At 42.5% G+C, this 22,434-nt stretch overlaps 1 protein-coding gene across 1 annotated transcript in view; it reads right to left on the bottom strand.

Moving 5' to 3' along the window:
• The window catches only part of ISOC1 (isochorismatase domain containing 1), a 91,417-nt gene that overhangs the window by 16,053 nt on the left and 52,930 nt on the right, over positions 1-22,434 (bottom strand). Inside the window, exon 4 of the mRNA XM_082243798.1 lies at positions 17,821-17,937. Coding sequence (XP_082099924.1) covers positions 17,821-17,937 — 117 coding nt within the window. The remainder of the gene's footprint in view (positions 1-17,820; positions 17,938-22,434) is intronic.

The following is a 22,434-nucleotide window of genomic DNA, read 5'->3' as shown; positions in this document are numbered from 1 at the left end:
AGTTAGAGTGCTCCTTTACACTTAAGTTAGCTTCAAAAATCTAGTTTCTGTAGGGAAAGTGTTAAGTGTAAGGGGACCGTAGTGTAGTGTAGGGTTAACTGACAGTGACTGCTATGGAAGGGTGACAAAACCCTTCAATAGCAGGGTGACCGCTATAGAGAAATGACAGGGACAGGAATATGGCTTCTCACCAGCAAGCATTTTTCATGCTGCAGGGGTTGCCACTACCAGTGCTTTTTTGAGGACATGTTTGATGTCAGACATGACATCTGAATATGTGTATAGGGGGTATATATACACATATATGTCTGTATATATACCCCTAGACATATATAGGTGTGATAGTAGCAGAAATATATGCTTGCGCTAATGAAATCATTTACAGTAATATATTTCTGCTACAATCACACCTATATATGGCTAGGTGTCTATATACATATAATTATGTGTGTATATATACCACTATACACAAGTTCAGATGTTTTGCCTGCCTCAAAAGAACCCAAAAAAATGCAAAAAAATGCTAGAGTCAAAAAAAAAAAAATGCCCAGGTGTGTTTTTGCTGGCATTTTTTGGGGGGTTTTGGAGGCAGGCAAAACATCTGAACTTGTGCACAGTACCACTATACACAAGTTCAGATGTTTTTCCTGACTGCAAAGAACCCAAAAAAATGCCTGCTATTAAACCGGCAAGGTGTGAAAACTCCTGTGCTGAAAGTGTTCTAATACAAACATTTTTTTTTTAATGGTCCTGGACATGCTACAGAGCTGAAACTTCACATGTACACCTTTTAGACCCCCCCCCCCCCCCCAGATACGAAATCCAAAGTAAAAATCAAAAAATCTCTTTTTTTTTTTTTAATTTTTCAATAATTGGCTTTTTTTATCAAAAATGACAATTTTTAAGAACTTTTTTTTTGTGTGATTTTGTGTCTGGGGGGTCTAAAAGGTGTACCTGTGAAGTTTCAGCTCTGTAGCATGTCCAGAACCAGAATAAAAAGATCATATAGGTGTAAAAGGAGGGTCCCACGTCCCTGTTCTACTGAAAAATTATCTTTTTTTTTTTTTTCATGGTTCTGGACATGCTACAGAGCTGAAACTTCACATGTACTCTTTTTAGACCCCCCAGATACTAAATACAAAAGTCAAAATAAAAAAATCTCTCTTTTTTTTTTTTTCAATATCAAAAATGACAATTTTTAAGAACTTTTTTTTGTGTGATTAATAGTTAATGGGGCATGACCCAGAACCCTAGGGACTTTTTAGGGGCATTTATTGGGTTTTAGGGCTTAAAAATGGTGTTTTTTGATTACCGAAGTTCGGGTCCCATTGATTTCAATGGGGTTCTGAAATCCGGGCCGAACTTTCGGGAAGTTCGGATGTTCTGGCCGAACCGAACTTTTCAAAAGTTCGATCATCCCTACCCGCCAGCAGTAACCGCCAGCATTACCCACCAATACTACCAGCCAGCATTACCCGCCAGCAGTAATCGCCAGCATTTCCCACCAGAAGTACCCACCAGCATTACCCACCAATACTACTAGCCAGCAGTAATCGCCAGCATTACCCGCCAGCATTACGCGCCAGCAGTAACCACCAGAAGTACCCACCAGTAGTAACTGCCAGCAGGACCCGCCAGCATTACCCACCAGTAGTAACCGCCAGCATTACCCACCAATACTACCGGCCAGCATTACCCGCCAGCAGTAGTCGCCAAGATTACCCGCCAGCAGTAACTGCCAGCAGTAACCGCCGGCAGAAACCACCAGCAGTAACATTTAACCTACTGATGCCTCAATTAATGTAATTTTATTGGTATCTTTTTATTTTTGAAATTTACCAGTAGCTGCTGCATTTCCCACCCTAGGCTTATACTGGAGTCAATAAGTTTTCCCAGTTTTTTGTGGTAAAATTAGGTGCCTCGGCTTCTATTTGGGTCGGCTTTTACTAGCGTATATATGGTAATTTCTTCATGAATTTAGGCCAATATGTATTTTGCTACATGTTTTTGGTAAAAAAAAAAAAAATCCAATAAGCGTATATTGGTTGGTTTATGCGAACATTGTAGCGTCTACAAACTGTGGGATATATGTATGGAATTTTTATTTTTACATTTTCTTTTTTACTATTAATGGTAGCGATCAGCGACTTATAGCAGGACTGCAATATTGCAGCGGACAATCTGACACTGACACTTTGCGGGAACCAGTGACACTAATACAGTGATTGGTGCCAAAAATATGCACCATCACTATAGTAATGACACTGGCTGGGAAGGGGTTAAACATCTAGGACGATCAAAAGGTTAACAGTCTGCCTAGACAGTTTTTGTGTGTACTGTGCGTGCTGCCTTTACTAGGGAAAGAGATGGATTCTAGTCCCTGACTGCTTTGCCCTGTCAGAATGGCTATCTGCCTTGTTTACATAGACAGATCCACATTCTGTGCAGTTTACTGACAATCGGCGGGTCCCAGAAGACATCCAGTGCCCGGCACCCGCAGATCAACTTCTGCTGTAAATTATCACAGCGGAAGCGGCCTGCTGGCGGTGTGCCACCTTCAGATGGAAGTGCAGAATAACATATATACATAATCCTGCGCAGAACTGCCCCCCTGTAGCAGTAAAACCGATATAGAGCGGTAAGCAAGTACTTAATAAAAGTGGTCTAGTGACTCCGTAAACGAATGTTCTCCATCAAACAAAAGCCTTTTTAAGCATTTATCCTATAAACGGTTTCTACAGACCAATTTCACAACCAGTGGCTGTTGTCAATTATAGTCCGTAATACTTGAAATAAACTCCTTTTCAGGATCAAACGTCTGGGTGTGGAGCTTCAAACTCCTGTTCAGAATTTCGTCAACATAACCCAGGATGCATTTTGGACTGCACTCCAACTGCAAATGCACTGCAAAGCATCACAGTGCACATAAAAGCCCAGGGAAAGAAAGAAGAAGGAAGGGACTTCACAGGACAAATGCAGATAGAAAAACACGCGTCAACTGCATGTAAATGCGCATCAACTGCATGTAAAACGGACATCAAACCCATGTCTCTGTACTAGGGACAGACTGAAATCGTTTTTTCAGGACTGATAATTGGCCGCCTTTCAGACTGATAGCCGGTAACAGGTGCTGATATTCTGTACATTTAAAGTTCTGAAAAATCAACACAATTTCTGCACAAATCTGGTATAAACTGAACATGTTTATTAAAATTTTAAACATTAAAAATAAACGACTGGTAAAAAATAAAGTGCTTGGGAAAAAAAATGATTAAATGGCTTCCCATAGTGCTTGGAAAAAATGGCATAAATACCTATAAACTTTACACTGTGGGTGGCTGGCCTGGCTCCCTGCTGTGGGTGGCTGGCACATTGTACCCTGCTGTGGCTGGATGGCTGGCACGGTGCACCCTGCTGTGGGTGGCTGGCCTGGCACCCTGCTGTGAATGGGTGGGTGGCTGGCACCCTGCTGTGGCTGGCTGGCCAGGCTCCCTGCTGTGGGTGGGTGGGTGGCTGGCTGGCACAGACGATGCACCCTGCTGTGGGTGGGTGGCCTGGCTCCCTGGCCCTGCTGTGGCTGGCTGGTGTGTCCCCTCTGGTCCAGTTCTGCTCACTGTTTGCCGAAGCAGCCGCCTTTGACCTATCCGGGTAGAAGAAGCCATGACTCAGGTTTGTAAATTGCAGGCCCTTTGCATGGAGGTGCGTGGCGCAACATACATAATGTTGCGTGTGCCTCTGCGCACTGGACCTGCAACCCTTCTGAGTCCTGGCTTCTTCTACCCGGGCCAGGCTCCTTCCCATGATGAAGACAGTAGTGCACGCTGGGCCCCAAAAAGATGGTCGCTGCGGCAGCAAGTTTTTTGTCTCCTGAGAGTTTCAGCACGGCCGAAGTGACCGACCAGTCAGTCCGCCCCTGTGCACGGCAACAGGGGGAGGTCTGACCAATATCGGTACGTTTTTGACCAATACCGAATTGAAAATTTGCGAATATCGGACCCAATAATTGACCGCTCCGATAATGGGTTGACCCCTAATCAGTACATGGAAAAAATACGCAAATGTGCAGTTTCTAGTTTGAATGGGCCCTAAGTGAGCGGAATCTGCCCACCCATTAACAAAATGCACTATGAGGGACACAGCAACAAAATAGTACAACTATTTGGAACGGTTGAGTTACTGGAAGGAAAAATGGCACTGCGTTGGGAAGTTACTGAAAGGAAAAACATCCCTGTATCAGAAATGTCACTGAAAGGAAAAAGGTCCCCGAGTCAGTGTTGTCACTAAATTAAAATAATGTCACTGCAACTATGGTGTCATTGGAAGAATAAAATGTTCCTGCTGGTGTTTGACAGGTTAGCGGGCGAGATTTTAAATCCTCACCACCCATTTTAACCCTAAAAGATGCCAACCTACTATGTCCCTACTGTGTTTATTGCACATGATTTCAGGACGGAACTACTTATCCCACATTAATGGCAACATGCCCTGAGTGGCTGCATCACTTTGTTCAGGTGGGTGGTTGGAAAAGTAAAACCATGGCTCAACCACCTGCTTTTAACACGCACCACCTATTCACCCATGTGAATTAACCTTAAGGCTTGGTTTACATTTTAGCTTAGGGGATGATAAAAACAGGTCGGTGAGCCACATTTTCTACTGTGGCTCCCCCTCCCATCCTTAGGCTACAAAGGCAGAACATGATCCACTTAAGTGGAGTCGATGTTAATGGAACCATGACAGAATGCACAAAGGGACCTGTGTGAATACTTGATAGAGACTGTGGGTGACAAAATTTTAATTAGAAAATAGAAAGAAAAAATTGCGAAATCAGTTAGGTTAGGATCACACCTACAGGTGCCAGCAAATGCATACGTGTGCATGCCCACACATCCGGCAACCCATGCATTTCAATAGGCTGCCCTATGCCCAAGAAACACTGAAAATTCCCTAGAAGTTTTTCAAAAATATGCTGCACCAAACTGGCACCATGTGGTTTGAGGTGTATGAAAATTTAAGTTAGACTTACCGGTAACTTGTTTTCCAATAGTCTTTCAGGACAGCACCTTAGAGAGATGGCTCCTCCCTCTCCTCAACAGGAAACACCCCATCCACCAGATTTTAAAAGGAGGCTTCTCCCACCATTCGTCAGTTTGTAGAAGAGTACCTCCGGCCCATGCTGGAACACAAACAGATATGGTTAATCACAGCAATAAATTTTATACAATAGGGCGGGACTCCTGCTGTCCTGAAAGACTATTGGAAAACAAGTTACCGGTAAGTCTAACTTGAATTTTCCCTAAAACGTCTTTCAGGACAGCACCTTAGAGAGGATTATCATCGAGACTTACTTAATTTAGGGAGCTACCACAGCCTGAAGGACCTTTCTGCCAAAAGCCAGATCCTCAGCTGCCAAAAGGTCCAACCAATAGTGTCTTGCAAATGTAAAATAACTTGACCACGTAGCCGCTTTGCAGATTTGATCTGGAGTGGCACCAGCTTTCTCTGCCCATGTAGTGGCTAGCGCTCTAGTAGAGTGAGCTCTGATCCCCTGCGGGGGAGACAATTTCATTTGGGAGTAAGCCTCTAAAATAGCGGATCTAAGCCATCTGGCTATTGATCCCTTTGATGCCTGGCGACCTTTTTTCTTGCCAGAAAAAAGAACAAAAAGAGAATTTGAGGATCTAAACTCTTTAGTAACCTCCAAGTAGTGTATAAGAACTCTTCTTACATCTAGGTAATGAAAGCGTTTTTCCTTATCTCCTGATGGATTAGGACAGAAGGTTGGTAACACAATTTCTTGTGATCGGTTTCTCGTTGAAGCTACTTTTGGGAGAAACCCTGGATCCGTCTTGAGAATTATCCTGTCTGGATATATGGACAAAAAGGGTGCAATAACCGATAAAGCATGCAGTTCACTAATTCTTCTTGCTGATGTTATTGCCACCAAGAAAGCCGTTTTGAGGGAAAGATTTCTTAGTGTAATTGTTTCTAGTGGTTCAAAAGGTTCCTTCGTAAATGCCTGAAGGACCACTGACAAGTCCCATTTGGGGAAACTCTTGATAGGTGCTGGTCTGGAGCGGGTAAGCGCCCTGAAGAATCTGATGATCAGAGATTCTGAGGAAAAGGGCTTTTCTAGGAATACTCCTAAAGCTGCTACTTGCACCTTGAGGGTACTTACTGCCAAACCCTTTACTGCACCCTCCTGTAGGAACTCCAAAATTGAAACTATACTGTCCAATTTTTGATCTTTTGATTCACACCAGGTATTATAAGTTTTCCAAATCTTTGCATATATATCCCTTGTGACTTTTTTCCTACTGGAAAGTAGAGTAACAATCACTGCGTCTGAAAGTCCTTTCCTTTTCAGCAGTTGCTCCTCAGATACCAGGCGGTGAGCTTTAGCTTTTCCACTTCTGGATGATAGACTGGACCTTGAAGCAGCAAGTCCTGAGGAAGAGGGAGCTGAAAGGCAGGTTTGGCTGTCAGTTGAAGGACAGTTGAAAACCAGACCCTTTTGGGCCAATAAGGAGTGATCAGGATCACTGAGGTTCTTTCCGTTTGGATCTTTCTCAACACCAGCGGAATAAGTTGGAAGGGAGGGAAGGCATACCCCAAACTGAACTTCCAGGGATGTGCCAGAGAATCTACTCCCAGAGAGTTGTCGTTTCTGTGGAGTGAGAAGTAAAGTGGAAGTTTTGCGTTTTCTTTTGTTGCAAACAGATCCACTTCAGGTCTTCCCCAGGTCTTGATTATCAACATAAAGACTTCTGGATTTAAGCTCCACTCCGCTTCTCGGATCTTCTGCCTGCTTAAATAATCCGCCACACTGTTTAGTGTACCTTTTAGGTGGATTGCGGATAAGGAAAGCAACCGACTTTCCGCCCACTGCAGAATTTCTGTTGCCAAAAGCTGTAGGGTTTTGCTTCTTGTGCCCCCTTGCTTGTTTAGATATGCCACTGTAGTGGCGTTGTCTGAAAGGACTTGAACATGAGTCCCCTGAAGGTTTTGAGAAAAGGCAGCTAGAGCCAGGCCGACTGCTTTCAACTCCTTCCAATTTGAGGATTTTGTTGTCTCCATCTGAGACCAAATCCCCTGTGCCAGGTTTTGGTTCCAGTGGGCTCCCCACCCCCATCTGCTGGCATCCGTTGTTAATCTTTGGTCTGCTGGGAAGGCCCAGGCCAATCCCTAAGACAAGATTATCTGATTTCTCCACCACCAGAGGGATCTCTTGACCTTGGTGGGGATCTTTACCTTTAAAATCCAAAGTCTCTGGATTGTGATCCCAGATTCTGAGGAGGAAATATTGGAGTGTTTGAAAATGAAGCCTTGCCCATTGGATGGCTGGTATTGATGCAGTCAGGTTTCCTAGGACTGACATGATCTCTCTGATTGACCACCACTGATTTGTTTGTAGTCTTGCTACCATATTCTGTATTTTGACCTGTTTGTCTTCTGGTAGGAAGATTCTTTGTTCCACAGAGCATATCTGAAACCCTAGGAACTGAACCCGTTGAGCCGGTGTAAGGTTCGACTTCTGGATATTCACTATCCAGCCCAGAGACTCTAGATGACCTCTTGCCTTGTGCAGATCCTCTTGAAGCTTTTCTTTGGAAGGGGCAAAGAAAAGCAGGTCGTCCAAGTAAGGCACCATAGAGATTCCCTGAAGGCGGAGGGGAGCTAGACACTCTGCCATTACTTTCGTAAAAATACGAGGGGCGGATGATAGCCCGAAAGGGAGTGCTTTGAATTGAATGTGAAGCATTTCCTTTCCCAGATTTACCGCCAACCTTAGGAATCTCTGTGAGTGAGGGGCTATAGGGATATGTAGGTAAGCATCCCTTAAACAGTAGAAAGGTAGGGGTGACCAGCGCTATGGAGTAAAGACCTTAGACAATGGTGAAGGTGTAAGCTGCCAACAACCAAACCCACAAGGGGTTAAAGTGTGAAATATATATGAAAGGAGGTTGTAACGGCGCTACCTTAAAGTGAATAAGTGCTTATTGTATGTGCCAACTTAAAACAAAGTGCCAATAAAAAAATGTGTCATGAAAAAAACGTTAATTTAAAATAAAGTGCACTAGTGATTTGTGGTGTGACCAAGTTAGCTGGTTAATAACCTGGGCCCATAAGGTGCAACTCAGTAAAGTGCAAGTGCTGTGCTGCATATACTTAACGAGTAAGAAATAATGGGTTCCCAATGTGCATTTATTTTGTGATGACAGTTGATAATAACAGCAAATAAGTTAAATTCATAAATAAATCAGTGATTTAAAATACATAAAGCAGTGAACATAAATTCATCTGTGCTGTGCGTGGAGTTTGTATTACCACTTAAGTGAAAAGTGCCAAATTAAATGAGAGAAAGTAATAGATAAAAAATGGGGTTGCAATTCTGTTGTACATCCACTAGATGTCGCCCCTAAGTATACGACCTGTGCTTGAGGAAAAATGGTCGGTTTCTTCCGGGGTTCTCCAGTGAGCCAAACCAGGCTTTTAGTACCTCAAGTTAGAAGAAAAAAACCCCATGATGCAATGTGTATCTGTAGCGTGGAAAAGAGAGCATAAAAGTCACGTTTGAGGCTGCCTAGGATCAGCGGTGATGGCCGGGAAGCTTCCGCGTTCCACGGCCCAGGCTCCGAAACCGGAAGTGACGTATTGACGTTGCGACTCCGCCCTACGCGTTTCGTCATGTGACGTCTGCTGGAGCGGCGTCAACGTAACAAGCTTCCGGCCTTTAAATAGCGTGTCCGTCTCCTGGCAACCAATCGGCCTCCCCCGCCGCCATATTGGTGCGCGCAAACTGAAGCCGGACGGAGGACATGTTGGGCCTCCCTGCAATGCTTCTTCAGATGCCGGAACGGAGGGACAGCTATTTTGGAACATCATTTCCTGACAGCCTATATCTGATACCGTAGTAGGGTTAAAACATGACATTTATTAAAGATCATTAAAAAAGAGGAAAAATCTTAAAAATATATCATGAAAAATGAAAAATAAAAAATAAAAACCGTGCAAAAATTCATAAAAATCATTCAAAAGAGACTGTTTAGCGGAGTTTTCATTAAAAGTACACAAAAGTCAAAAAATGTAAAAAAATGAAAAAAAAGGAAAAATAAGAATAGGTAATGAAATACCATATGCCCGGAGGTTAAGTGCATATTATAGTGATCATGGACTGCAAAGGGTAGAATGTACATAATTTGTAGATGTAAATCGAGCGGTTTTTTAAAGGAATTTTACAGTGTTGCAGAAAAAAAGGAAAGATAAAAAAGGATAAAAAAGGTGGAAGAATTGTGAAAATAGTGGACCAGATAGTCAAGAGAGGGAAATAGAATTTTCTAAAATAGGTTATCCATAAATAGAGAGTCTCTAAGAACAGTCATTCATTTCTGTTGTATTTAAGAGGGGCTACCAGGGCCCCCCAAATATGTCGCAATCCGAACTAGGGTGTAAGACAGCTCTTTTATTTTTGGGATGTTGGATGAGAAGGCCTCATAACTAACCCCTGATAAAAAAGAAGTTTTGTGGTGTTTAAGAGGTTGTACTGTAAGCAAACCTCATACAAGTGTGGTGGGTTACCCCAAACTTTGAAAATATAAAGGAAAAGTTTTTTTATATAAATGTGTTGAGCTTAGCGGATGATATGCTCAAGACGCCGTGTAAACTACACGGATATAGGGTGTAAAAACAATGTGAATGGTCTAGGTTTAAAAGCACAATGTTCTTAGTGATGCTGGATGAGAAGGCCTCAAGGCATTGTTGAGTAAAATGAATGGCGTTGGATGGTAAAATTGATCAGAATTATTTCTTTTGATGTAGGAGGTTATGGTCAGGTGTAAAAGTTTAAAACTAATAAAAAGTAATAAAATGAACACCCAAAAACCACATAAAACCAACTAATCATAAATAAAAATGTATAAAACTATTTCAAAGGATTGTTTCAAGGCAAATTTTCTGTCCCAAAGGGATTACATACCAACATAGGATAAAAAAATATAAAAAGGTAAAAAATGTATAAAAAATGTAAAAAAATTAAATTAAAAAGTAAGAACATCAAAAATGAGAAAATCACAGGAAAAAAAAGGACATTAAAAAGCCATAAAAGAGCCATAGCAAAAGCCAATAAAAACATTAAAAAATATTAAAAAAACTTTAGAAAGCAAGGGACTAAAAACTTAGAGGCTAAAAACCAGGATAGAAGAAAGGTGTTTTTGTTTTCTTGGGAGGAGGTTTTCATGAAACAAAAACAATTTATGTGTCTGTGATGAAACAATTGAGATCAATGTCTACATTCAACCCGTCAGGGCGAAGAGATTGCATCAAAAAAATCCATTTTGTTTCATTTCTAGAGATCATTCTTGTTTTATTTCCTCCTCTCCAATCTCCCTTTATTCTATCAATGCCACAAGTATTAATGGTTTTTTTAGATGTGGGAAGTGCCTACCCTGCAGAAATAATAGAAACCAGCCAAGAAGAAAAAACAATTTTAAATCTCGAACTACCGGTATTGAATACAAAATAAAGGACACCATCACGTGTAACAGCACACATGTCACCTATGTCATTGAGTGTCCTTGTCATTTACAATACATCGGTAGAACAACCAGACCCCTATATGTGAGAATCAGAGAACATATAAAGAATATCAAAAAGGGCTTTGATAAGCATAATCTTCCCAGACATTTTAAAGAGGTGCATTCCAAAAATCCTTCAGGACTAATTTTTTATGGCATTGATAGAATAAAGGGAGATTGGAGAGGAGGAAATAAAACAAGAATGATCTCTAGAAATGAAACAAAATGGATTTTTTTGATGCAATCTCTTCGCCCTGACGGGTTGAATGTAGACATTGATCTCAATTGTTTCATCACAGACACATAAATTGTTTTTGTTTCATGAAAACCTCATGAAAACAAAAACACCTTTCTTCTATCCTGGTTTTTAGCCTCTAAGTTTTTAGTCCCTTGCTTTCTAAAGTTTTTTAATGTTTTTTAATGTTTTTATTAGCTTTTGCTATGGCTCTTTTATGGCTTTTTAATGTCCTTTTTTTCCTGTGATTTTCTCATTTTTGATGTTCTTACTTTTTAATTTAATTTTTTTACCTTTTTTATATATTTTTTTACCTTTTTATCCTATGTTGGTATGTAATCCCTTTGGGACAGAAAATTTGCCTTGAAACAATCCTTTGAAATAGTTTTATAAATTTTTATTTATGATTAGTTGGTTTTATGTGGTTTTTGGGTGTACATTTTATTACTTTTTATTAGTTTTAAACTTTTACACTTGACCATAACCTCCTACATCAAAAGAAATAATTCTGATCAATTTTACCATCCAACGCCATTCATTTTACTCAACAATGCCTTGAGGCCTTCTCATCCAGCATCACTAAGAACATTGTGCTTTTAAACCTAGACCATTCACATTGTTTTTACACCCTATATCCGTGTAGTTTACACGGCGTCTTGAGCATATCATCCGCTAAGCTCAACACATTTATATAAAAAAACTTTTCCTTTATATTTTCAAAGTTTGGGGTAACCCACAACACTTGTATGAGGTTTGCTTACAGTACAACCACTTAAACACCACAAAACTTCTTTTTTATCAGGGGTTAGTTATGAGGCCTTCTCATCCAACATCCCAAAAATAAAAGAGCTGTCTTACACCCTAGTCCGGATTGCGACATATTTGGGGGGCCCTGGTAGCCCCTCTTAAATACAACAGGAATGAATGACTGTTCTTAGAGACTCTCTATTTATGGGTAACCCATTTTAGAAAATTCCATTTCCCTCTCTTGACTATCTGGTCCACTATTTTCACAATTCTTCCACCTTTTTTATCTTTCCTTTTTTTCTGCAACACTGTAAAATTCCTTTAAAAAAACGCTCGATTTACATCTACAAATTATGTACATTCTACCCTTTGCAGTCCATGATCACTATAATATGCACTTAACCTCCGGGCATATGGTATTACCTATAATTATTTTTCCTTTTTTTTTTCATTTTTTTTCATTTTTTGACTTTTGTGTACTTTTAATGAAAACTCCGCTAAATAGTCTTTTTTGAATGATTTTTATGAATTTTTGCACGGTTTTTATTTTTTATTTTTCATTTTTCATGATATATTTTTAAGATTTTTCCTCTTTTTTAATGATCTTTAATAAATGTCATGTTTTAACCCTACTACGGTATCAGATATAGGCTGTCAGGAAATGATGTTCCAAAATAGCTGTCCCTCCGTTCCGGCATCTGAAGAGGCATTGCAGGGAGGCCCAACATGTCCTCCGTCCGGCTTCAGTTTGCGCGCACCAATATGGCGGCGGGGGAGGCCGATTGGTTGCCAGGAGACGGACACGCTATTTAAAGGCCGGAAGCTTGTTACGTTGACGCCGCTCCAGCAGACGTCACATGACGAAACGCGTAGGGCGGAGTCGCAACGTCACTTCCGGTTTCGGAGCCTGGGCCGTGGAACGCGGAAGCTTCCCGGCCATCACCGCTGATCCTAGGCAGCCTCAAACGTGAGTTTTATGCTCTCTTTTCCACGCTACAGATACACATTGCATCATGGGGTTTTTTTCTTCTAACTTGAGGTACTAAAAGCCTGGTTTGGCTCACTGGAGAACCCCGGAAGAAACCGACCATTTTTCCTCAAGCACAGGTCGTATACTTAGGGGCGACATCTAGTGGATGTACAACAGAATTGCAACCCCATTTTTTATCTATTACTTTCTCTCATTTAATTTGGCACTTTTCACTTAAGTGGTAATACAAACTCCACGCACAGCACGGATGAATTTATGTTCACTGCTTTATGTATTTTAAATCACTGATTTATTTATGAATTTAACTTATTTGCTGTTATTATCAACTGTCATCACAAAATAAATGCACATTGGGAACCCATTATTTCTTACTCGTTAAGTATATGCAGCACAGCACTTGCACTTTACCGAGTTGCACCTTATGGGCCCAGGTTATTAACCAGCTAACTTGGTCACACCACAAATCACTAGTGCACTTTATTTTAAATTAACGTTTTTTTCATGACACATTTTTTTATTGGCACTTTGTTTTAAGTTGGCACACACAATAAGCACTTATTCACTTTAAGGTAGCGCCGTTACAACCTCCTTTCATATATATTTCACAAGCATCCCTTAAGTCTATTGATGCCATAAAGCATCCTTTGGCTAATAGAGGTCTGACTGTAAGAATTGAGTCCATCCGAAATTTCTTGTACAGAACTGACCTGTTTAGTGGTTTCAGATTTAATATAAGACGAAAATCCCCCGATGGTTTCTTTATCAAGAATATGTGGGAATAGAATCCCTGATGTTGTTCCTCCACTGGTACTGGACAGACAACTCCCTGTCGTCTCAGGTCCTTTAGCAGGTCCATCATAGCCAGGGCTTTTGCTGCATCTCTTGGGAGGTTTGTGACAAAGAACCTTTCGGGTGGCATCTCCGAAAACTCTATTTTGTAGCCTTGGGACAGCATATCTAGAATGTATTGGCTTTCTGTTATGGCTGCCTAATAGGGGAGGAATTGCCTCAATCTTCCTCCCACCGGCAATGTTTTGTCATTGTGTTTTGCTGGTTGACACAGGAGGATGGAAGAGAACACTTCCTTTTCCTTTAGGTTTTTGTGTCGACCAGTTTCTTCTCCTCTCCTGGGGTCTGCTATTCTGCTGAGCTTTTTGAGGTCGAAAAAGCTTTTTAGCTGGCTGTTTTCTCTTAACGGGAAAAGACCTCTTTTTGTCCGCTGTTCTATCTAGAACAGAGTCCAACTCTGGACCGAATAGTAGATCCCCTTGGAATGGGAGTCCACACAGCTTATTCTTAGAAGCTGTATCTCCAGGCCATGTCTTCAACCAAAGAGCTCTTCTGGCCGAGTTGGTTAATGCTGCAGATCTTGCCGTCATCTTCACTGACTCTGCTGAGGCATCTGCAATGAATGCTATGGCCGTGGAGAGCGTGGAGAAGGAATCCAAAATTTCTTGCTTAGGTGAATCTGCCGTAATGTGTGCCTTTAGCTGGCTAAGCCAGTATTCCAGATTCCTGGACACACAGGTAACTGCCATGGCAGGTTTCAGATTACCCATGATGGATTGCCAGGATCTCTTAAGTTGCTGGTCCATCTTCTTATCCATGGGATCCCTCAGGACTCCCATGTCTTCAAATGCTAAGTCCGTTGACCTAGAAACCTGGGAGAAGGCTGCATCAATCTTTGGCATCTTATTCCAGGGAGCCCCTGGGTCCTCATCAAAAGGAAACCGCCTCTTAAAGGCTTTAGGGAAGAAGGTTTTCTTTTCTGGATCAGCCCACTCATGTTTGATCGCATCTGAGATGGTCTGATGCACTGGAAAGGTACTACCCTTAGGCTCGTCCAAGCCCGCATACATTTGATCATGCAGGGATAGTTCCTTCTTATCTTCCTCTAGACCCAGGGTGATATAAACCGCCCTTAAGAGACCATCCACCTGTTCTAAGGAGAGTTTGTATTTAGAGGGCCTACTTTGTGCCCCTTCCTCCTCTTCTTCCTCTTTGGAATGTGAGGGGGAATGATCTCCTTGGGTGGGAGGGACCCCTTCTGTTCCCACCGAAGAAACCAATTGTGAACCCTGAGAAGAATGTGAGGCTGATGGCTGACTCAGGGCAGGATCCTGCAGGGATGACCGAAAGGATTGAATGGTAGCATCCAATTCCTTTCTCACAGATGCGACTAAATCGCCACATACTGCAGATGCTTCTTCTTTTACTAAGGCATCAAATACACCCTTGGCAAAGTGTCTTTTTCCAGTGTTCGGACAACTTTGCTTTGCATGAGGGACATTTCCGCTTGAAAACGGTTTCAGATCTTTTAGCCTGGAAGACATGAAAAAACATACACATCCTTCTTATGAGTCAGCCTGATTCTCAGGGCCACCAAGGTGCACAGGAAGACATTTAAGGGAAGCCCCATGTGCCCTGACAGGCCCCCAGCCACCGGGGGGATAGGAAAAAAGGATGGAGAGAGACCCCACAGTAAGATAGGCCATAACAGAGACACCCCTTACCTGGGCCTTACTGGTGCCTGTGCCTGTCCCACTCGCTGTTGAAGCTGTATCCATTCGCTTGGCAGCGATATCACCGTGGCTTTCGGTACCGTTCCGGAGACCAAAAGCGCACCTGCACTGGTCCAGAACCGGAATAGGCACCAGCTTGCTCCTCCCTTCTTCCCCTGCGCCGGCGGAAATGACGCCATGCGCCCCCTGCCCCTTCCGGAAAACCTCACTTCCGGCCGGATGAGCGTCACTCGATCCGGGAAAGTGGCGGCAAATTTGAAAAAGTAGCGGTGGGTTAAGAAAAAATACCGTACCGCCAGCCCGAAATGCCGTCCTAGAGCCTAGAGCACTGAAGAGGAAGAAGGAGCCTATGCACTGCAGTCGGTCGCGTGAATGGGAGGAAGCAACCGTCTCCAAATAGGGTAAGGTGGACGTAGGAAGCCCGGTCTCTCAGGATAGCACCTTAAGAGCTCAGACTCCCCACAGAGGTGTTCCTCGGCCGGAGGAAACACAAAAACTGACGAATGGTGGGAGAAGCCTCCTTTTAAAATCTGGTGGATGGGGTGTTTCCTGTTGAGGAGAGGGAGGAGCCATCTCTCTAAGGTGCTGTCCTGAAAGACGTTTTAGGGAAAATGCACATTTAGGCACCAAAACTGCAGGACACGATCAAAGTCTATGGGAAAGCACAGCTAAACCTGCACGAAAACTGTGGGTTAGCTGCACATTCACCACAGCAGAAGTGCAGAAGGGCAGTGTGAAGCAGCTCTATTGAGGAGTGGGATCCCTCCAGGCATACCTTCCCTTAACCACTTGACCACCAGGCCAACTCAAACTCTCTCATACATGTAAAAATCTGTATTTCTGCTAGAAAATTACTTCGAATCCTCAAACAATAAATATTTTTTAAGCAGAGGCCCCTAGAGAATAAAGTGGTGGGTGTTGTAATTTTTTTTTATGTCACAGGATATTTGCATAGCGGTTTTTCCAAACACAATTTTTTGGAAAGAATTCCCTTTCATTAATTTTAGTTAACACAAACACAATTGAATATCCAAATTTTTGGTAAAAGGTGTTATGACGACTAAATTGTAACCAAACTTGTCACGCTTTAAAAATGTGCACGCCCGTGGAATGGTGACAAACAATGGTACATTCAATTATCCATAGGCAATGCTTTAAAAGCTTTTACAGGTTACCATTTACACAGGTCTGGTGCTACAATTATTTTGCTTGCTCTGACGTTTGTGGTGACACCACACATGTATGGCGCGAACACTGTGCACATGAGTTTCGGACCTAGATACACGTGAGCATGGGGGTGCTTTAATTTTTTTTTTTTTTTTTACTGTACCCTCAAAAAAAAATGTAATCAACTTTATTGCTATCACAAGGGATGAAACAACATCCCTTGTGATAGCATGGGCCAAGACAGGTCCTCTTTATCAAGAGATCTAAGGTAAATTAGACCCCAGATCTCTCCTCTGACCTCCAAAGCCACAGATCAAACCAAGATCGTTTTGATTAGATGCTGTACAAGCTGGTAACGCTTGTATATAAAACAAACCAAAACCGGAAATGACTAAATCCGCCTCACTTCCGGTTTTTGATGTCACAGAAGAAGGTTGGAAACTTCTGTTCCTTCCACTCTTTCTAGGGAATGCAACCTGACCAGTCGCATCAGTACTGGGCTCCCCCATGGAATAGGAGAGCCCAGTAAAGGTGGTGGTGGTGGGGTAACCCCCTTCCACAGCCAAAGAGGATTGCTAGATATAAAGACTAAACACCCTAAGCCTTGCTGCGACAAATTTTTCAAAATGTGTATCAACAGCCCTGGTAAACACTGCTCCCTGCCTAAGGTGCTCTTGTCTCCCACCCCCTTGTGCCCAAGGCAGATGTCCAGTGTCCAGAAACAACCCCAAGGCTGGGGGCGGGGAACTGGGTGTGAAATGTGGGGGGGGGGGCACAGGGGAAAGGGGCAAATCCCTGAGTACTCTGCTCCTGTGACAGGAAGGAATCCTGCTGATTATCTGGGAACAACTGCACTTTTTAAATGAAGATTATACATATAATATGACCGGTACAGCATATTTGAAGCTGCATCTAAATAATATATTGTGAAACAGGCAGTACGCCATTCTTTATGTACAAGTCCACACCAAAAGGAAACCAAGAAGAATCAACATTGTAGAGAAATTCGTGACAATTGGCTATTAGAGAATGTTCAGTATTATAGGAAAGTACTGGATGCTCCTCTCCTCCCACAGGAATCAAAAAAGTGACACAAGTTCTCAATATTTGGAAAGTGAGCCTAAAGATGACTTAAATGGAACACATTCTATACACTTCAACTACCAGGCTTATATCTACACCTCATTACCGGCCAGTGTTGCCAAGAATAACTTTTCTCTCAAAGGAGATCTTGAAGCATCCCAGGAGACAAATTTATATGAGTGTATTGCATTTTCTAACAAGAACAGTAAAATGTAGATCTTCTATGGCAGCTAGTACAGGTAAATGCACAATGTTTTCCGCTGTCTTGTATAAAATACCCATTTTATTTCATTCTTGTCAGAGGAAAGAAAAATAATTTGGTTCAATTTAGTTTTCAAGTCTTGCTACATTCGGCATCTGTAATTACATGGATTCGCTTGTTGGGAAGTGAGGTGTGGAAAAAACCTAAATGCAACATTTTCATGTATAATCGGAGTTGCATTTGATAACAAGATGGCTGACTTTACAATCAGATTTTAAATCAATCACATTTAATCATACCTCCAAGGCAAACATCCTATCCATCATGCTTCGTGAAGAAGAGGCATCTGCTACAATGTGAACCTCTACACCTCGTCCAATTAAGTCCAATGCTGTTTGTTGAATACAAACATGAGTCTAAAAGAATAAAAAGGTACAACTTAAAACAGATTTTCAACATTTTACAGTGTGTCCTCTAGCAGTCATGTGCCAAATAATATTTATACTGTAGAGGTTTTATAACTACCAACTGACACTGCTATACGTTGGCAACAAAACTACAATGTGATGATAACGAACCAACAGCATGCAGTGGAAGGACCTACAGTATGAAAGCAATCTATTCAATTCACATCCTGTCATTAGGCCCTGACACTGCATAGTGATTGGTGCAACCAGACTTTACTGTGTGGCAAGTTAAAAGCCCAACTGTGGGCACTTTTTAAAAAGAGTCGCCAAGCAGGTTTTTAAACCATAAAAAAGGTGCAGTAGCTTCAATACTCCACTCCTTTTCAGCACGGTTCCCTGCAGCAATTCCTTCATGGCACTAGCTGTCCTCAGTCTTCTGGGTTAAGTGGCCCTCAATGCCATTTAACCTGGAAGACCAAGAACATCCTGTGACTGCAGGGTGTCATAAATATACAATTAAATACAACAATGCAGATAGCAGCCAGGGCCCCTTTCTGCCCAAGGAACTTCCACAGCCAAGATTTTACTAGACAGAAGAACCTGCAGTTCATGTGACCAGGAATCTACTAAAAAGGTAAATCTATATAATAAAAAAATAAAAAAAAAAATAAAAAAATGTAAAAATACTTGCAGTGGCTGGATATTAGAATTGTGCTTTAAAGGTTTATCTTTTACTTTTTGGACATAAAAGATAGACAGTCACAGGGACTACAACCATCTCTTAGCTAAAGTTTGTAAGCCAATATATGCATGTTTGTAGAAAGTGAAAGGTTCAGAAATGTTCTTTGGCCATAGTGCTTTATATTTATATTCTGGCTCTAAGTGAATTAACTGCTGCTGATGTGATGTGAAACTCACAAGCTGTTTTAATTAAAAAAGAATTAATTAAGAGATTTTAGGAGCAGGGGCTAGTTACATATGGGATTAGGTTACCTTAATTTCTATTTGTAAGTACCTGTGCAGACAACAGATAAAGAGGTTTAAACAATATTCTTTACAATGTGTTCAACTTAGTGAAGAGTTTAAATATTGCTTATCCCTGGGCATGAATAAAACTTTGCTATTATATACAGACCAAGGTCAAATTTGACAGTTTTACTCAACCTGAAAGCCATAGGAAAAGCTTTATGCAAAGAGGCTCACATCTTTTTAGGTAAGGCTATAATGAATAACGGAGCCTTGAACTGCAAAATGTAACATTGATGTAGAGATGCTATTATGCAGGCTCACAAAACAAAGAGCAATCTAACAAGCCTATGCCTATAGGATAGATTTCTGGATTTATCTACTTTTAAATCTTCAGTTAAAAGGGAACCGGTCATAGGGGAGGTGCCAATGCCAAATTTGTCTTTAACTGGAGCATACTCTGAAGCAGTCATATGCTACACTATGAAAGTAAACAATATAAACAGGCCAGGGTAATAAGAGGGATGCAACTGCTGACCTTTATGTGAAAATACTAGTTTCCTGGCTGTCACGCTATGCCTCAACACTGTGAATCACTGCCAGAAACAAGTATTCAAATTAAGAATTCTGGCTTAAAGGGTTTGTAAAAGAAAAAGGATTTAGAAGAAAAAAATAAAAATAAAATTAGGAAAAACTTGTCATACTTACCTGCTCCATGCAATGGTTTTGCACACTGTTCACTCCCAGGCGGGCTTTCTGTGTACATAGGACAGGGCTGAGGGGGAGCTGTACACTGAAGGCTTTTTACTCTCATGCATAGAATAGAACTGTAAAAAATAACTGTAAAAAAAAAAAAAAACACCTATCCAAACAGGTCCCCTTGGAATTGCACAGCAGGACAAGCAGCTCATCACAGATCTCATAAAAGGAAAAAATAGAAAACATTTTTTTGCCATTATGAGGCCTAACTTGTTAACAGGGAAACGAGGAACCTGACCCTTAATGGAATAAGCCTGAATCACAGTCTGTCTGAACCATTTGGAAATGGTCGCAGCAGAAGCAGCCAACCGTTTGCGAGGTCCATCCGTGAGGACAAATAGTGAGTCTTTCTAAAAAAAACTCCATAGCTGCCAGGTACACCCTTATTGCCTGAACCACATCCAGGGAATGCAAGGCAATTTCCTTAAGATGCTTAGGCCTGGGACACAGGGAGGGCAACACGATGTCTTCATTCAAATGAAAATCAGGGACGACCTTTAGAAGGAACAACGGACATGGAAGGACGAAGAAACACCTTATCCCTGTGAACCATCAGGTAAGGAGAACGACAAGACAGCGCTACCAGCTCCAACAACCCGCGCGCAGAAGTAATAGCCACCAAAAAGGCCACTTTCTGGGAAAATGTAAGCAGGGAAACCTGAATGTTTTCAAAAGGAGGCTTCTGGGGAACTGACACCACCAAATTGAGGTCCCACAGCGGCAATGGAGACCGCACTGGAGGAACCAAGTGTCTCACTCCCTGGAGAAAGATACACACAAAGGAGTGTGTGGCCAAAAGACATTGAAAGAAAACTGACAAAGCCGAAACTTAGCCTTTGATGGTATTCAAGGCAAGGCAGTGCTCAATCCCTCGTTGGAGGAAGGCCAAGATCAGAGTAACTGAAAAGGAGCGAGGGTGAACCCTGAGGGATTCACACCACCTAATGTACGTCTTCCAAGGACAATGGTAAATCTTCCTAGGAGGTAGATTTTCTAGCTTTTAGCAGCGTAGGAATCACAGAGTCAGACAACCCTCTATCCTTCAGCACCTGGCGTTCATCAGCCAAGCCCTCAAAGCCAGCGACTGTAAAGCAGGTTTAAAGATTGGCCCTTGCGACAACAGATCTTCCCTGAGAGGAAGTCTCCAAGGAGCATCTGCAACATGCCGTACCAGATCAACATACCAAGACTGGCGAGGCCAGTCTAGAGCCACTAGGATGACCAGAACCCCTTCTGGATCCGGCGCAGGAGTCTCTGCAGAAGCTTGAGGGGAGGAAAAGGTGTAAATCAGACGATACAGACTTTAAGGAGTCACTAATAAGCCTGTGGTGTCAGATAAAGGATCCCTTGTGCCACAAACCTCTGCACTTTCCTGTTGAGTCAAGAGGCCAACAGATCCACCTCAGTTGTATCCACCATGGGGAGTACCCCACCGTAGACACAACTGATGAAACACCTCCGGATGAAGTGATTATTCCCCCTGGTCGAGCGCCTGTCGGCCGAGTTAATCCGCCTGACAATTTTCTACCCCTGAAATGTACGTAGCGAGAGGGCTAGAACAAATCGTTCTGCCTCCCTTACGAAGCCGGCTACTTCACGAACCGCCATGACACTTCTTTTTCCCCTCTTAGTGATTGACATAGGCCATGGACCTGGCATTGCCCAATTGAATCTATACCAGACACCCCTGGAGACAACATGTCCAATGATCCAGACAGTCTGATCGCTCTAAATTTCCAGTACATTGATCTTCCAGACTCCCTGAGCACATTCTGTGCCGAGGACACCTCCCCACCTGGATAGGCTGGCATCCGTGGTGACGACCGTCCAGTACAAAGGAAGAAGTGCCGGAGAGCTAAGCCACCAAACCAGGAACCCCCTCGTACTCTGACTTAACAAGATTAGATTGTTTAGAGACTTGTTCCATTTCACCAGAATCTCTATTTGCGGGGATCTCATGTAGGAACTGTGGAAACTGAACTGTCTCGAAGGTAGACGCCATCAGGCCCAGTACCCGTATGCAAGACCGAAGAGATGACCATCTGGACAGCAGAAGCTAAATAGCCTCCTGGAATTTCTGAAGTTTTTCCAGAGGAAGAAACACTCTGGCTGATGCAGAGTCCAGAGTCAGACCCAGATAGTCCAGGCTTGTGGACAGAACCAGAGCAGACTTCTGAAGATTCAGAATCCAACCGAACTCCCTCAGAGTTTTCAAAGTAATCTCCAAGTTGTCCAACAGAGCAGTCAAAGACTTTGCTCGTAAAAGCAAATCGTCCAGATACCCCAGTATTGCTATCCCCTGCTGACGCAGCAATGCTAGCACCAGGGCCAATACTTTTGTGAAGACCCGAGTACCGGAGACGAGATCAAAGGGTAACGCCACAAACTGATAATGCTCTTCGCCCACGGCAAAACGGAGGACACGCTGGTGGCCAAAAAAATTCAGGATGTGTAGGTAGGCATACTTGAGGTTGATGGAGGCAAGGAAATCCCCCTGATGTAGGGACGCCACCACTGTGCGAATCAATTCTATTTGGAACTTCTGTACCAGCAGTTTAGCGCTCTGAGGTCCAGAATTGGATGCACCTTGCCTTCCTTCCTGGGAACTGTAAACAGGTTTGAGTAAAAACCTTGAAAATGTTCCGATGTCAGAACCTGGACAATCGCCCTTTGACGTAACAAGTCTTGCACTGTGTTATACCTGAAGGGTTTCACATGTACTGTCACTTTAAGGCTGGCTCCACCTAGGAGTGATGACAAGGGTCAAGGGGCAGAGTGGCC

Source organism: Pelophylax lessonae (assembly GCF_965119305.1).
Source record: "Pelophylax lessonae genome assembly, chromosome: 1".
In the NCBI taxonomy this organism is placed as follows: domain Eukaryota; kingdom Metazoa; phylum Chordata; class Amphibia; order Anura; family Ranidae; genus Pelophylax; species Pelophylax lessonae.
Note: the sequence above shows the minus strand (reverse complement) of the source record. Positions and strands in the feature narration are given on the sequence as shown.